Source organism: Anguilla rostrata, chromosome 12, assembly GCF_018555375.3.
Source record: "Anguilla rostrata isolate EN2019 chromosome 12, ASM1855537v3, whole genome shotgun sequence".
NCBI lineage: Eukaryota > Metazoa > Chordata > Actinopteri > Anguilliformes > Anguillidae > Anguilla > Anguilla rostrata.
Window position 1 is genome coordinate 34256264 of NC_057944.1, and position 17447 is coordinate 34273710.

At 49.5% G+C, this 17447-nt stretch overlaps 1 protein-coding gene across 1 annotated transcript in view; it reads right to left on the bottom strand.

The window, feature by feature from the left end:
* Positions 1–17447, bottom strand: part of nbeab (neurobeachin b) — a 316449-nt gene that overhangs the window by 165154 nt on the left and 133848 nt on the right. The window contains exons 22-30 of the mRNA XM_064301505.1: positions 16022–17074; positions 14446–14663; positions 13654–13807; positions 12866–12874; positions 10110–10290; positions 9473–9597; positions 6404–6469; positions 5518–5686; positions 1734–2208 (exon numbers count right to left, since the gene is read on the bottom strand). Of these exons, the coding sequence (XP_064157575.1) occupies positions 1734–2208; positions 5518–5686; positions 6404–6469; positions 9473–9597; positions 10110–10290; positions 12866–12874; positions 13654–13807; positions 14446–14663; positions 16022–17074 (2450 nt within the window). The remainder of the gene's footprint in view (positions 1–1733; positions 2209–5517; positions 5687–6403; positions 6470–9472; positions 9598–10109; positions 10291–12865; positions 12875–13653; positions 13808–14445; positions 14664–16021; positions 17075–17447) is intronic.

Here is a 17447-nt window from a genome sequence, read left to right on the forward strand (position 1 = left end):
GCCGGACGGCGGTGTGACGCAAGGCCACTTCTGTTTAATCTGTCATCAACGCCCTGGAGACCCTAATCTCCCCCCCCCCTCCTCTCCACCCCCTGCCCTCCCCTTCATCAATATCACCTCCTCTCCCTCATTCAGCAGCCTGCATACATTAGGCTGCCTCAGCCAGGGGAGCGGCCATTGTTCCCCTGAATCACCGTGTCCCTCCATCGCTTCACTCCTGCCCACCCCCACCCCCACCCCCCCGTGAGTCACACCCGCAGCCCGAGAAAAGGGGGCACTCTGGGGCTTTCTTAAATATCCTGCGCCCACCCCTACCCCCCACCACCCCCCCATCTCTTCTTTTGCCATTTCTGTCAGTTTTTCAGTGGAAGACATTTAATGCGATTCATTCAGATTCAGGCAGCAAAGGTTACAGGGAGAGAGTGGGGGGGGAGAGCGTGACCATTCTGTTTAGGGGCTAACAGTGAAAGAACATCTGACGGAGCTAAATCAGGAGAAACTCACTCACTTTCTCATTGTTTAGCCACCTATATGTACATTGCACCACACTACCGTTAATAAAACATACATATAGAAAGTGTTAAATTCGTTAAAATCTTGTTAAATCATGCGTTCAAGCACCCTTCCTAACATTAAAGACTTCTTATACTTATTAGGAAGGGTTTTGTACAACACAACAACATGCTAATTCTATGAGCAGTAACAGCACCCACCCAACATCTCACAACAACATCAACAAGTACTCATGTTGGAGCATGTTACACTTCTGAAGGCATTATGCAGTGTCTATACATGTGTTATGCATGCGTTATACACAGTTAATAGAAAGTGTTTTCATATCCGTAGGAGAGGAGTAAGGTGCAGGAAGACTCAATGCTAACTGCAGCTAGTTTCAGCAGTTTTGTGTTCCAAAGGACGGGAGTGGTTTGCATTTCATGAACCTCCAGACCTATGGACCACTACAGACCACTTAGAAGTCTTATCTGGTCCGGGAATGTAAACATCCCAAAACACGCAGACGTTGGCGTTTTTTTAACCGTTTGAATGTCCGTAACCGAGGCAGAAATGACTTATTTTCGGGATTAAGAGCCATTAACGATAACCCCGGTAACCCCGGCAACACGGGATGGCTGATCCCAAAGGGAGTTTACAGGACCACTTTGGGACAGGGTACAGGAAATGTTTGTGGGATTAACATCTGTGGGGCTCCAGAAATGGAAACCAGGTTTGGAGGAAACTGTCAAGAGACTTTAAGCACCTGACCTGGGTCAAACAACTTTAACTCTTTAAGACAACAGTAAAATTGAAAATTCTCACAGAAAAAAATGATTACAAAAACAAAAGTCCTTCATATAATTGTAGTAAGAATTTAGTAAAATTTTCAAGCATCTGCTTTAAGTTTTCTGTAATGTTACTTGCATTGTAAGAGTATTTTTAGTTAAAGTATTATTAAAGATGAATTTTTATAAGGTGCTAAACTGAAGAGGTAAGAGCAAAGCCCACTGCTCACTGACTCTCTGTCATTAAATTGAGTCATTCGCTCAACGAGGTCCGATTCTTCTGTTTCGAGTGTGCAGTTAGCAAAAGGCCACTAATACATTTCGCTTTCATGCTCTTTTTTAAAAATGTCAAATTCAAGTACTGGAGCCATACATGTCAGGCATATTAACAGTTTACAGTAGGACGGCCTGGGGCAGGAGGGTGTGCGTATTTGGGGGAGTGTGCCGACCCACCTGTCGAAGGAGTGGAACTGCATGGGCAGGATGGCCTGGGCCTGGGTCTTGACGGCCGGGTCTGGGTAGGGGAGGGGCTCCGGCCCGGCGTCGGCCGCCTCCACGGGCGAGGCCACCAGGCTCTTGAGGATCTCCTTGACGTTGATGCCCTTGCTGCCCCCCTGGGAGATGCTGGAGATGGAGGGGGCGGGCCTGAGCACCTCCACGCCGGGCGACTCGGCCAGGCTCTCCTGCGACCTCTTGACCTCCGAGGAGAGGGTGCAGAGGAGCTCGCTCATGGCGTCGGGCCCCCCCGGCCCCGGCCCCAGCCCCGGCCCCGCCCCCGCCCCCGCCTCCAGGTCGCCCCCGTTCAGCACGCCCGACACCTGCTCTTCGCCGATGCCCGAGTCCGTGTGCGGCAGCGAGCTCTCCACGTGCAGGTCCTCCACCGGCGTGGGCGTGTCCTTGGCGCCGTCCGCGAAGGCGCTGGGGTTCTCTGCGGGCAGAAACAGCCAATCGGTGAGCAGCGATGGGCAAAAATATCTGGAAAACATACGCACTTTTTCCCCACAAAATTTTGTATTAAAAATCTATAAACTACACTTAAAATAGTGGAGGCGTAGGTTGCTGTTGTTCTGCAGAAGGGACAGAAATATGAACAGACAAAAATAGATAAACGAAAATGCACGTATCAAATACATGGTATTAAAATACCACCCGCATCCTTTACTGTGAACTTCCTGAAGCCTACGCATCTTTACATAAACTAAATGTGTCAAGCATACTACCTTTTAACAAAGCAGCAATTAAAACAATCACTAAAGACAAAATCAATACTTTGGAAATATTTCATTAACAGCCTGAAACAGTAGATCCTCATTATTACTAGTAATAATAATAACCCTCAAAACTCCAAGATTTACAGTAATGACTACAGGATTCACTGCTCAGCAGACACCTGATTAATGGCAGTGCAAAGACTAACTCCACCGAGCACAAATATATCTATCACACAGCTAAGCCCCCATCGCAGGAAAGCACCCAATCTCTTTTCATGCTAATAAAAACTAATCCCCAATTCAATTTAAATCCAGTTCAGAGAGATGGGGAAGATAGAGTTCAGAACGCTTATTAACGAGATCTGAGGGCGAATCTGATTGGCCCCCGCTCCGCTGGAGATGAATCGGCCGATATGGTCCATGCCGGATTAGCGAAAGAGAGATAATCACGCGGCTCACGGTCGCTTCGGTAAATACAGCCGCGGCTGCACCGCCAGGGAGGAGAGGAGCGAGGGATGGATGGAGGAAGGAAATAAGGGGTCGCTTCTTTGACTCGTTACTGGCCCGAAATCATCCATGTTTTTTTGGAAATTCCTTTCCTTTAGCGCACACCAGCATAGCCTATGGGCTACAGACTCATTTCGGGACCCACCTCACATACTCCCACAACCTTTTGGGTCCCGACCCACAGTTAAAGAGACACTGGCTTAGAGGCAAAAGGGCTTTCACGTGTCATCATTAAGAGTCAATGATTGGGTTGTGGAAAGCAAGTGGTTCTCATTGGCTTAGAGGTATCCATGATTGACTGCACCCTGGTGCTCCGTCCTTTTTTTTGGGGAGGAGAGGGGAGAGAGTTGGCTTCTTCCATCAATGTATTTTCACCAGTCACTCAGCCGTCTGTGTATTTTCCTTTTATTTTTATTTTATTTAAAAAAATGAGAATCCTCTCATTTCTGGGCCTTTGACGCAACCATGAAATTATTTCAGCCACCACTTATTATTTCAGCATTCAGGGGTTTATTCACAGTGTCACGGCCTGTCTCAGACTTTAATTGTGTTTCACAGCTTCTGAACTGCGCTGTGAAAAGCCAAACCAGGTGACCCTCCAGCTCAGACGCAGCTCCTCGATCAGCTTCACTTCCAGCATTAAAATGGCGGGCGGGCTTCAGAACGCGACCGCATTTCGTTCGTTCATCCGTCCGCAGCGAGCAGCATTTCGGACGAGTCGTTCCGGTACAACGATCGATTTTACAATTCGCCTAACAAGGTCACAGCGTCCCAGAAAGTATTTAAAGCGCTCGTGACCACCGATTTGTGACGCTTTTTTGAAGCGTCATGTACAGCCCTACGGCACACAGGCAGTTATCTCCACGGAAACACCAGCAAAACAAATTTTGCCACCGAGTGCAGTGCAGGACACCGAAAGAAATCTGCCAAACAAGGCCTCTCCTCCTTCGACGGTAAACTACTGAGTTTACCACGGACGAAGCCATTCTGGCCCGCCTCCCTCCCCACCCCCTGACACACGCTCTTCCCTGACTCCGCCCACTTGTTCCTGAGACGCCAAGGCCAAGGCTGGGTTTCTCACTCCCCCACAGACAGCAGTGTGTGTGTCACAAATCGTTTTGAACAGGCCCTCTCTATGACCCCAGGGTGATCCTGCATCACTTCCTGTCCCTCTCTATGACCCCGGGGTGATCCTGCGTCTCTTCCTGGTCCTCTCTATGACTCCAGACTCTGTTGGTGGATTGGCTGCTTAATTGGTGCTGACAGACGGGGCTGGAAATAGAACACAACTCTATTCCCGACAACTACGCCTTCCCTTTGTCCTGACCTCCCTAAACTGCCCCTGCCACCCTCTCTGCCTATCTCTGTCTCCCCCCTCCCTCCCTCTCTCCCTCCACCTCCCTCCCTCTCTGTCTCCACCTCCCTCCCTCTCTGTCTCGCCCTCTCTCCCTCTGTCTGTCTCTCCCTCTCTCTGTCTCCACCTCCCTCCCTTTCTGTCTCCCCCTCTCTCCCTCTTTCTGTCTCACCCTCTCTCTGTCTGTCTCTCGCTCTCTCTGTCTCCACCTCCCTCCCTCCTCTCTCTCTCTGTCTCTGTCTCTCTTTTTGGCCTCCTCCTGGTCTCTCCTTCCTTTTAAATCTAAACCCTCTCTGCACCCACAACTCCCACATTTCTCTCTTGCCCTCTCCATCCCTCCCTCACTCCATCCATCCTCTTCCTCCTCTCCTCTCCTCCTCTCAAACTCTCTGCCCCCGCTGTTCATATGTACCACCTTTCCTACCTGCAGCACCATGAGCCCTGGCTCCAGCAGACCGGGCCTCTTGCACAGGTTCACCGCTGCACTCACAGACACACCGACTGAATAATGCATTTAACTGCCTTTCACCGCCTCTCTGCCTTTGAAGCTCAATACCTACAAAGGCCTGAATTATTTTTACCCACCTCTCTCAAAGCCATTCATTTTTTTTCCTGAACGTATTTGACTGCTTTCAAAAAAAAAAGAAAGAAAACGGTGAACATTTCATACTTGTTAAAGAAGATGGACAGCTCTGGGGGCAGTAAAAGTCCGTTGTGCTGTGGAGTGATGATGAAGGCTTGTGTAACGACTTTTCCCTACGATGCCCCCTGCTGGCAGTGTTAATTGCATGCACTGCAATTAGAGGACCGCATGAATTAATCATGGCGGTGCAGTGGAGGAACAGGCCCCTAAACAAATTTTGGCAGGCAGAGCAAGTACAGCAGAAGACTTGCAGGGGTGTCAGTCTCCAGTCCTGGGGGGCCACAGTGCCTGCTGGTCTTTGCGGTTTCCTTTCAATCAGCAGCCAATTAAGACCATGAGACCAAGGTGTGCGGACCCTTTAGCCAATCACAGATTTAACTAATCACTCACGCCAAAAACCAGCAGACACTGCGACCCTCCAGGACTGGAGTTTGACAGCCCTGCCGTAGAGCATCGTAGAGCCCTGTGCTGAACGGGATGGGGGACAAGACGAGAGTTAAGGGGGAGGGCTCAGGATCGCACCAGTACTGGTTGGGGAGTTGATCTCTTGCCGGATGCTCCTCCCCGATTGGCTGCTGGACCTGCCAATCTCACGCTGGGGCTCCAGGATGTCCCGGTACTTGGAGACCATCAGGACGGAGATGAAATAGACCACGGCCAGCGCCAGGAACTGCGCCTGTTTACTGTCGTCCTGGAAACGAGAGGGACATGTCACATGCGCACGCCCTGACGCCCCCCTGCAGCCAGCAATACTGACACATGAAATCAATACTGACACATGAAAATGTGAAAATGTGTGTGTGTCTGTCTGTCTGTCTGTCTGTCTGCATGTGTGTGTGGTTTTGGGCTGCCTGCTGCATGTGTGTGTTGCTGTTGTCTGTTGATGTGTGTGTGTGTGTCTGTCTGTCTGTCTGCATGTGTGTGTGTGTCTCTGCATGGGTAAGTATGCGTGCGTGTGTGTGCGTGTGTCTGTCTGTCTGTATGTGTAAGTGTGTGTGTGTCTGTCTGCATTCGCGCGTGTGTGTGTGTGTGTGTGTGTGTGTGTGTAAGTATACGTGTGTGTGTGTGTGTCTGTCTGTCTGTCTGTCTGTCTGTAGGTGTAAGTGTGTGTGCGTCTGTCTGTCTGCATGTTTAAGAGTGTGTGTGTGTCTGTGCATCTGTCTGTCTGTCTGTGTAAGTGTGTGTGTGTGTGTGTGTGTGCCTATTTGTGTGTGAATTCTTTAATGGCTCAAAATCCCTAAAATGTATGACTGAGTAGTCATAGCTACAGAATTCCATTGTATTGCTTTATATTGCACATGTCCAACATTGCTTAAGCCCTTCCCCCCTACCTCTTTCACAGTGTTTCATCATCTCTTATCAGTACAAACACACACACACACACACGCACACACACCTGCATACTCACCACATCACGGAAAACAACGGCTCGTAGCCGATTGATGTCCACATCCTGCAGAAGCCTGTCAGGATCCTTGATGGGAGAAAGGTTACTGAGGACATTCTCTATGGTAGTCTGAACCAGAAAACAGAACAACCACATAACTGGGGACATTCTCTATGGTAGTCTAAACCAGAAAACAGAACAACTGCATACTGAGGACATTCTCTATGGTAGTCTGAACCAGAAAACAGAACAACCACATAACTGGGGACATTCTCTATGGTAGTCTAAACCAGAAAACAGAACAACCACATAACTGGGGACATATTCTCTATGGTAGTCTAAAGCACAGAAGAGAAGTACAACAGCAGCACATCTTTCAAACCCCCCTCTGAACAAAACAAGCATAACACTACTTTCCAATTCTGTCATCAACCACTTAAGCACAAGCTATTTCTGACAAATTGCAGATTCAAGCTGTGAAAACACCTAATGAGGAGAAGGTAAGAGACAGAAGAAGACGTGTAAAATTGACAAGAGGCGAAAACAGTTTTAAATGTGTGAAGTAAATACTTTGAGCAAAGTCTGTTTGTGTATTCGCTGGATTTAACATTCTGGGTTGAAGTTCCTTCGAGGGTATAAAATGACAGAATGCGTTAAACAAACAAAATAAGAAAGCTCGCAGCTAAGCAGTCTAACATTTTGCACTTATAGGGAACAAGAGCGGCTGCAATATAATTACAGCTATATATAGTCAAATATGTCTTGCGTAGTGGCCCAGTGTGTAATTACACTGAGGCCAATGGACATATTTATCAGGCTGTGATGAGGTCGTGCCACACAGTGTGGGGACAGAGAAACATGATGATGTGCGGAAGCAGCTGAGGGCCAGACGCAGCAGCAATGGTTTGGTAAGAGCATCATAGAGCGAACTGTAATAGAAGTGTAATACAGTGTTATAATGGGTTAGTAAGAGTGTAATAGAACTTTAGGAGGCATGTAATAGAGAGCTATAACAGGTTAATAAGAGTGTAATAGAACTTTAGCAGGCATGTAATAGAGGGCTATAACAGGTCAATAAGAGTGTAATAGAACTTTAGCAGGCATGTCATAGAGGGCTATAACAGGTCAATAAGAGTGTAATAGAACTTTAGCAGGCATGTAATAGAGGGCTAAAACAGGTTAATAAGAGTGTAATAGAACTTCAGCAGGCATGTAATAGAGGGCTATAACAGGTCAATAAGAGTTTAATAGAGTTGTAGAGATGGCAAGGCTTGTTAAGAGACCACCAGAAAAAGGTGTTATGGTTTAGTAACAGAGATAATGATTTAGACAGAGAGTGACAGATTAAAGGCTATAATAAAAGTGCAATAGAAGAAGTTGTAATTGTTTAATAATATATAGAGAGGGGAAACTCAAATCTGACCCCCGGGGACAGCTGTACTGCTGGTTTTCATTCCTCCCCTCTAATCAGGGACTGACTGAATCCTGACGTACCAGCGGACATCACTAGAAGCTCCTGACATGTGGAAGGTTCTAGACTAAAAGGTTATATACATACAAAAGCAGAAAACTGCTATAAATGCTGTAACTACCATAAAACCATCCATACACACACCTGTACATGGACCAGCCTAGTATTCCACCCTGTTCACTACCATAAATAACCATAAATGGTTAACGGAACACCCAATGTGACTATGACATGCATATAAATCAGTTTGTCATTTTAATTTACTGTCAGTGAAAACGGAGAAGTCCAGACCGCAAAACAAAGAAGAGAAACTTCCCGGAGTGTGAAATCGAGACGCTCGTTATGGAGATAGGGGCCTAGACAGGCTATATTGTTTGGTGAAAACAGGTCTGGCATAACCAATAAAAGAAAATTTGCGGAGTGGAGGCATGTGACAGCAGCCTAACCGTTTCGGAAATTAAAAGGAAAGTGGATGGAAGGAAGGGTATTGCTTCACACCAGCAAAGCATACGTGCTCGGTATTGCTGTCGTCGAAGGGGCAGTACCCCACAAATAGCCACCCCCCCTTTCATAAGATTATACTACCATAGCCAGTAAATAATAATAACTGCCACTGTTGAGTTATGACACTTATCAGCCGGTGATGCTGCATTATTCAGAATAATATGACACGAGACGATCATACTTCATTGTCTGATAACACCGACATTCATGAGTACCCCTGATATAGTTTTAATTGTTTGGTATCAGTTTTGTAATTAAATAGTAATAGAGTTGTAACAGATTAGTAATATAGTTGCAATAGATGAGTAATATAACTGTAATGGACTAGTAATAGAGTTGTAATGGGTTAGTGATAGAGTTGTAATGGGTTAGTGAGAGAGTTGTAATGGATTAGTAATAGAGATGTAATGGGTTAGTAATAGAGTTGTAATGGATTAGTAATAGAGATGTAATGGGTTAGTGATAGAGTTGTAATGGGTTAGTGATAGAGTTGTAATGGGTTAGTGATAGAGTTGTAATGGGTTAGTGATAAACCAAAATGGGTTAGTAATACAGTCATAATGGGTTGGTGACAGAGTTGTAATGGATTAGTAACAGAGTTGTAATGGATTGTAATAGAGTTGTAATGGATTAGTGATAGAGCTGTAATGGCTAGAATAACCAATGGATTAGCTAATAAAGCGCATAATGGTTGTGACGAGTGTAATGGATTAGTGTAGAGTTGTAATGGTAAGATGAGTTAATGGGTGTAGTTGATAGACAATGGGTTAGTAATAGAGTCATGATGGATTAGTGACAGAGTTGTAATGGATTAGTGATAGAGCTGTAATGGCTCAGGAACTGATGGAGTTGTGATGGCTTTGTAATAAAGACGAATGTAATGGTCTAGCTGGAGTGTAACAGAGAGCTGTAATGCTGTAGTGAGGCAGATCGGAGGCATGAGGGGGGGCAGATCGAGGCACTGAGGGGGTGTGTGGGGCAGATCGAGGCACTGAGGGTGTGTGGGGGCAGATCGGAGGCACTGAGGGTGTGAGGGGCAGATCGGAGGCACTGGGGTGAGGGGGCAGATCGGAGGCACTGGGGGGTCAGATTGAGGCACTGAGGGCGTGGGGTACCTTGCTGACAGGCGGAACGTTCTGCAGGTTCTCCTGGGTCTTGCTGCTGGGGAGGGAGGATTTGGTTGTTCTGTCCCTCTGTCTCTGCCTGCACTCCAAACAGTTTCTCACAGCCACACAGCAAACTGCAGAGAGAGAGAGGGAGAGAGAGAGAGAAAGAGAAGAGGGAGAGAGAGAGAGAGAGAGAGTGAAAAAGAGAGAGCGAGGGGGAGAGGGAGGGAGAGAAAGAGAGGGGAGCAGGAGGGAGAGACTATGTTTAATGTTCAGTAATGCAAGACCCAACATGATCACTTGATAGTTTATTAGCCTCTCACTTAATTATGAAACCTAGCTAAAAAAAATAATTAATTCAGGAATAATATCACAAAACAGACACTCTCTCTCTCACACACACACAGACACACACACGCACACACACACACACACACACACACACAAACACACAGACGCACAGACGCACACACTCTCTCACACACACACGCACACACTCTCACACACTCCCCCCACACACACTCTCACACACACACACACACAAACACACACACACACACACAAACACACAGACGTTCGCACACACACACACACACACACACAAACACACAGACGCACACACTCTCTCACACACACACACGCTCACCCAGTCTCAGGCACTGGCGCATCAGGCCCCCGGAGGACATGTTCTTCTCGGCCTCGATCTCGCTGAAGTTGAGGGAGCTGGCGAACACCAGCACGTCCACCATGGCCATCAGGCGGCTCAGGAAGGTCACGGCCGTCTCCGAGGACATGCCCTGCGTGGCCTCGATGCTCTCCAGCTCCGTCTGCGCGGGGGGGGCGGGGGGGGGAGGGGGGGGGGAGAGAGCGGGCGCGGCCTTAGTCACGGACTCCCGCCGTCCTCCCGCGGACTCCCGCCGCTCCGCGGAGGAGGGGAGAGCGACGGTAAAACCGCCACCGCGGTCAATCCCAAACCCAACGCTACAGCGCGTCGTCTGGCCTACGGCGACAGCGCAAGTCCTTCAGAGACCCGCCTGCCCAGGTGAGATCACACTTCCTCATTACATTAACATTACAGTCATTAGGCACAAGCTCTTACCCAGAGTGACATGCGTAAGTGCAGAACATTACTGTGTTACTCTCAGGAATACAAAAATCCAGTTTCACCAGGAAGGCACAGAGGCTAACAGTTGTGATGAATGATAGCTTTGGTGACAGCGAGCCAGCAACACAGCTCGGACTGAAGTGAGCAGCAGAGACAGGCTCTAAAGGTTACTAGTTAAAACGGAGGCTTAGGACGCAGTCATGGACAAGGGCGTGACTGTTCCTGTCGCTGCGCTTCGTTCACATAGGCCATGCAGAGTGGGCGGGAGGCAAGTGGGCCACAGCCACGTGATTGGACAGTGAGGAGTCAGGTGACACAGCAGCTGCAGGTGGAACTTCGGCTGATGCCGGAACAGTGCGGCTGCAAGTGGTGGAGGAGCGCGCAGTAATCGTATCGTGGGTGGGGGCTGTGTGCCGTGCCTTGGGTGAGGTGAGGTGGGGGGCGGGGCTAAGTGCAGGGGGGAGGGGTCAGTGTCTGTGCGCTCGAGTGTTCTCCACCTACAGCCTCTTCCTCTCCCCATTCCTCTTCCTCTCCCAGCCACTCATTAGCGCACGTACAGAGGCTTTCTGCTCAGCCAAAAACGCAATTACTCCAGGTGACTGCTGGTAGGTGACTGCACAACAGCAAAACACTGTTTTTCTTCAAAGGAAGTATGGCAAGATAATGAACTGGTGAACCAGACAGCATTGTAAAACTGCTGTCATCCAGCTTCCAATTGCTTGTTATTTCTTATGTGAAGAAAAACACAGACTGTCTGAAGGGCAGAACTGTGGAGGCCTGCTTCTTTTGGTCTGCTGAAAGACGGAGGGAGGAAGAGGCTGAAGAGGAGGGTGTAATACACAGGCGGGGGGGTGGGGTTACGACCCGAGCAGTTACCCACCTCACCCGCGGGGGGGCCCGCGGTCTCTGACACCGGGGGGGCCTCTCTACTCTTTCCCGCCTTTTCAGAGCGAGCGTTTCCTTTCTACACGTCCGACAGACAGGGAAGAGAACTTTTAAACATCCTCCTTTCCCCCGGCCTACCTCTCACTCAGAGAGACAGCGGGTCCCCGGACTGCGTCTCACACGAGAGCAGCCCCGCCCGTCACCCATATCACTCACATTAACGCGCAGCTCGTTTCCAACGGCAACCACTGTAACTGTACACTGAGCACAAGGGGAGAAACCGTCTCAATCAGACTTTTATTTTTTATACAATTAAAAAACTATAATTAAAAACATATGATAAAACAATAAGGATGCATAACACTATGAGAAATGTTTTACACACGGTTTATGTAACGTGGAGTCTTTAAAGATGTGATTATGTTCTCCTTTAGCTGCACACGTGCCAACTACGGATGTTAGCCAAACAAAAGTGAGGTAAAGTTAAAAGAGGTCGACGGCAGTATTATGGGATGTGGAGGTTTTAGCCGAGCGTCCCGCGCTCAGTGGACAGGGTCTAAGTGCTGAGTCAGACCACCCCGCCCATGGGGCGCAGCATACACCCCATCTCCAGCAGGCACACGCCCCAAAAAGTTCCGCGGGATCCGGGAGCCTCTGAGCTCGGCTGCTCTGCCTGAGGTCACCGGCGGCAGGCGTGAGGTCATCCAGGTCATTACGCCTACCGGGCCCCACCGGGGGCTTGGCATGAAAAAGCCATAACGCAGCATGGGGGTGATCCATTTACCCCAGGCCTGCGATTAAGGGCCTGTTCATTTATTTACGATCCATACGTCCCGTGGATTTCCCCATTACCGATCCGGGTGAGCACTGACTCCGTGCCGTCGGGTGTGTAAGCTCAAGACGGATGGAGCTAATGATGTCACGGCTCCTGCAGGCCTCCTGTATTCATATTTATAGCCGGGGTGTAAATCTATGCACTGCTGCGGCCGCTCGGCTTGCTCAATTACCATAAGACCGAACCCGATTTTCAAAACAGCACTGGAACGCAGACGTGGAACATGGAGGGTTTTGAGCTCGTTATTAGATTAAGGCTACGACAATACACAGGCGTGCCACTCCAAAAAACGTAATTCCTGCAGGTTATCAGAGGAATAGACTTTCCTTTAATCACAAATGCCATGAAGAAAGAACTTAACAATAGCAGAGATGTCGAACTGTCTTTAAACACTGGTAAATATTAAAATGCAAACAATTTTTTGAGGTTTCCTAAAAGAAAAAAAAGAGTAAGTGATTTCCAGCTGCATCTTAAAACAAGCGCTAGGAATTTAGAATTGCATGCTGGTTAGACAAGAAGTACAACAGGAAAAAGTTAGGAAAGTATAAAAAATGAAACTTACAGTGCTGGTACTAACCTTAGAACTCTGGACATGCAACGGACAAAAACGAACAACACGACAGGACAAACATAAAAACGACACAAAAGATCATTAAAATTTAAAAAGCACTTAAGAAAACAAGATAGTTACTCAGATTGTACAGCTAACTAAAGAAAGGAAAGTTAACTAATTAGTTATAAGGTAATTAGTTCACTAAAAAGGAAAGCTAAATGTGCAAAATATAATCCAGAAAAGGTCATTCTAAGCATCTATAAAAGCATAGCTGGATAAACCAGGAATTTGTAGTCAGATCCAGTTAGACCCTTCTCTCAGAAACTGTCAAAAGGCACCTATCGCTGACACATCAGATGACACAATCTAGGGAAAGTATTTGCTTGGACACATTTTCATCAACTCAATAAAAGCCATCTACTTCCTGTGAGCTAGGACTTTCTCTGAATTTGAAATATTCATTTACCTTCTGATCTACCAAAAAATTTGTACAATTGCATTTCAGTCCCAAAATAGACGTATGCATATAAAATTAAAAGTAAGGTGAAATACTGGTAACTCTGCAAGATGAAAACTTAGGTGCCAGTTAAGTTGAATCCCAGCTAACAAAAAACGTTCTCACAATGTTCCTGGAATGTTCTGTCAGTGTTATAACATTGCCACTACATCGCAGGAGCATTGCGAGGACGTTTTGTTGGCTGGGATGTCCTTTGGACGCTGCTGAACCATGCGCTTTACACAGCATGCAGTAATACATGACTGCCACTAGATGGCAGTAAGATGCCACGGGAAAGAGGCCTGCTCCCACTTACGGAAGGAGACGTGGCAGCGGACAGCAGGGGCAGTATTCCTCCACAGGCGATGATGATGTTGTCTACCATTTGAGAAATTAGGTGAATGGTATTATGCACGAAAATGATGTTCTCGTTGCTGTTTACAAAGTCCATGACCGACTTGGTTGAATGGCTGCAGAGAGAGAAAATAAGAAGAATATTTATCACTCTGGTTCACTGGTGTACCTGAAACGAGACGTCCTTTTGACATAGTACATAAGGCTCAGTATTAAGACATTGTGTACTCCCTATATCTGACTGTGGCAACAGGCCAGCATGCAGAGTATATCCCACTGCAGCAATTCCTTTACACATTTCTAAACCTACAAAAATACATTCATCTGAATGCTGGAGATAAGTTTACATGACTCTACTTTTAATTTATTTTAGTGGAAAAGCAAATAATGCCAAGTTGTTTTATGGACAACATTCAGCTTACATGATTTCCCTTTTAATCTATGGCGAAAGGAAATAATGGCAAGTTGTTTATGAACAGCAGTAAAATTTAATTAGTTAAATAACAGAGGGTACCACAAATTTTTTTTTCTGATTTAAAATGTGCCATTAGTTGTTTTTTGATGCGTACGTGTTTGTTTTTTTCCCCCCAACATTTTCCTCATTCCTTTTTTGTCAAGTAAATCATTTTGTGGTAATTTAGAGATTTAACTGAAAAACAGTCCACGTTGGTTACAAGTGAGAGCGACAAAAACAAGGAAGTGATGTAAAAAACTACAACTCGGAGCTGGGCGCAGACGGGAGGGGGCCGCTGACCTCCTCCACACGTGCACGTCGGTCTCCAGGGCGAAGAGCAGGTCGGTGAGCAGCCGCTGGTGCATGGGCGACCACTTGAATTCTGGGATGCGGAACATGGTGGTGCGTGGGCCGGGGCTGAACTGGCGCCGCTGCTCCTCCGTCATGGGCATGCCCCGAAAACCCAGGTCCACCCGCAGGTCCCGCTCCATCTGGCTGGCCATGCGCCCGTGCAGCGTCTGGGAGGGGGGGGTCGGGTACGAGCACGCCGTTAAACCATGCAGCCGTCTCCCAAAATCCACCCTGCAGTCTCCCAGAATCCACCCTGCCCCCCTCCCCTCCCCTCCGACCCGCAGGTCCCGCTCCATCTGACTGGCCATGCGCCCGTGCATTAACCCGGCAGTAACCCACGCAGCCATCTCCCAAAATCTACCCTGCTCCCTCCCCTCCCCTCCCCTCCTCTCCTCCCACCCAATCCATTAGTGTCTGAGCCCACGACCCGCTCCATGAGCTAATGCATTTCTTCTAAAAATGCAGTCAAACATGAAATGCACATTTTAAAACCATGCCAAAATAACATGTACACTGGGATTAGTGCTCTGTGTGTAATGAATGCAATGCATGTTATTTAGATTTCATCCTAATCCTGGTTTTAATTAAACAATACATAAGGAAGGTAGTTGTACATGAGGATCACAGGGCCAATCAACCTGTAGCAGCTACACTGTAAAAACATAAACATGCCAAACACAGAAGGGAGACCAAAAAAAAACAACCACTTTGCCCTCCCTTACAACCACTTCCTGGGTCAAGACGCCTTCGACCTTTGTCCGATACAGGAACTACAGCGTGCAGAGAGGAAGCGGTGGCTGAGTAAGCGCACCCCCATCCTCCTCCCGGCTCCTTTATCTCTCCCGAAACGAGTTTAGCGGTTTATTAATAGCCTCTCTCCCGCTCCCCAGAGACCCCTTCCCCCCCGCTCAGCGAGGAGCCTCCGTTAAAGGCGACTGTTTGACGGCCTAACGTGCCCGCTGGGCCCCGCCGCCCCCACGCTCTTATTAGAGGTCCTTTCAGTCCAGCGCAAACCAGTGCAGGCACAGGACACCGTGCGGCGCGACAGCTCTCCGCTTCCCCCCTGAAACTGTGACTCCAGTACCTCAGTTCCACACCAGGGGGCTGCAGCATTTGCAGCGATCTCTGGGCAGCTTTGGCAACTTAACTTTCTTATACTTTGTACACAGAAGCAAGGTACACAGTCCACACGTATTTACAGGCCCCCACTGATTTTGCCTGCAGTGATATTCGCAGAATTTCATTTTTTTTTTAGCCTTCAACTGAAAGAAGAGGCAGCCCTAGAAACAACACTCACAGACTCACTGACCGAACTCCTGCAATAGCAAGGTTTGTCCAGTAGGAGTACATAAATCCCAGCAGAGAAAAACACTGCCTGCCATGCTATCAGATGCTAATTTCCCATTCACAACTGCCCACTCTGTAATCAACACACTAGGGCACCAGCTGTAATTTCACACTGAGACTCAATAAAGCAGGTCACACAGACAGCGGAGACGTATCCCCCGGGGTCCAGGTACCGTACCTGCGTGGTGGCGGTGGTCTGGATCTTCTTGATTTCCTTGTCCTTGCCGTCGTCGGACCGCTCCGTGTCGGAGATGGTGCTGGCCGCGTCGGCCCCGCCCCCCGCCTTGGCGGCGGACGGGTCGGCGTCCGTCGCTGCGGCGACCCCCTCGGCGCCCTTGGCGGCGCACTCGGTCCTCTCGCCGATGCCGTCGATGTCCGCCAGCGCGGTGCGCAGCTTGAACTCGGCATCCTCCAGGAGGCTGGCGGGCGGGGCCAGGTCCGAGCTGCCCGTCATGTGCGCCAGCAGGCCCAGGTCGTCGCCGGCGACGGTGTGCAGGGGGGGCGGCTCGGGGCCGGGCAGCACCAGCGGCTCGGCGGGCGTCAGCTCCGGGCCGCCGCCCACCTTCCCGAACAGGAAGCCGCTGTTGCTGGGGACGCTGTCCTTCTCGTCCGCCAGCGTGATCAGCGGGCCCGTGTTCTTGTCCTCGCCGCTCTCGCCGTTGACCCCGCCCCCCACGCCGGCCCCGCCCAGCTTCTCCACGGCGGCGCAGTAAACGTTGTCCAGCAGCGAGTCCACCTCCACCAGCGCCCCGTTCTCCGCCACGCCCACCCCGACCCCCACCCCAACCCCCACCCCCACCACCAGCGTCTCCGGCGACAGGTCCAGGTCATCCAGCTTCACCTCCGTGGCCTCCACCTTCTCCGCCTTGATGTCCACCAGCAGGTCGTGCACCTCCACCCGCACCCCGGCCACGGCCCGCCTCCCCGCCCCGGCCAGCGCCTCCTCCTCCTCCTCCTCCTCCTCCTCCCCCGCGCCCTTGGGCTCGGCCAGCAGGTTTCGGGGGTCCCCGCTCTCGGGGTAGTCGGCCTCGCTCTCGGGCGTCTGCGTCTGCGAGCCGCCGTCCTCCATCTCGCGGATCTCGATGGCGCCCTTGATGCCCGCGGCCTGGGCGGAGAGCCCGGAGATGGTGCTCACCAGGCCCTTCTTCCCCTTCTTGATGTTCTCCTCCTCCTGCCGCTGGTACTCCTCGTACATCTTGGCCAGGTACTCCTTGTGGGCCTCGTAGGTCACCTGGGAGGGAGAGGAGGAGGCGCACGGGAGAGACGTTTCTGCTGACTCATTATCACCGCTCCCTGGCTTGTTAAACAACATCCCCCCCCTCTCCCGAGTACAGCACCGCCCACGCCGCTATCCTGCTGCCCCCTCCCCTCCCCTCCCCCCGCTCTCACCCCCCCCCCTCACCCCCCCTCACTCCCCCGTGCCAATAAATCCCTGCTCCGGCAATCAAGCAAGCGATTCGCTGCCACACAGCTACTGAGCTGGTAAAATAACCGCCACTGCGATGACCCATCTTTTTTATTTTTATTTTTTATTTTTTTTCTCTTCCCCCAAATGTAATACGACCTCCGGCTCCACCCGGAGCCCAGACGTGTTTTCAGGCCAG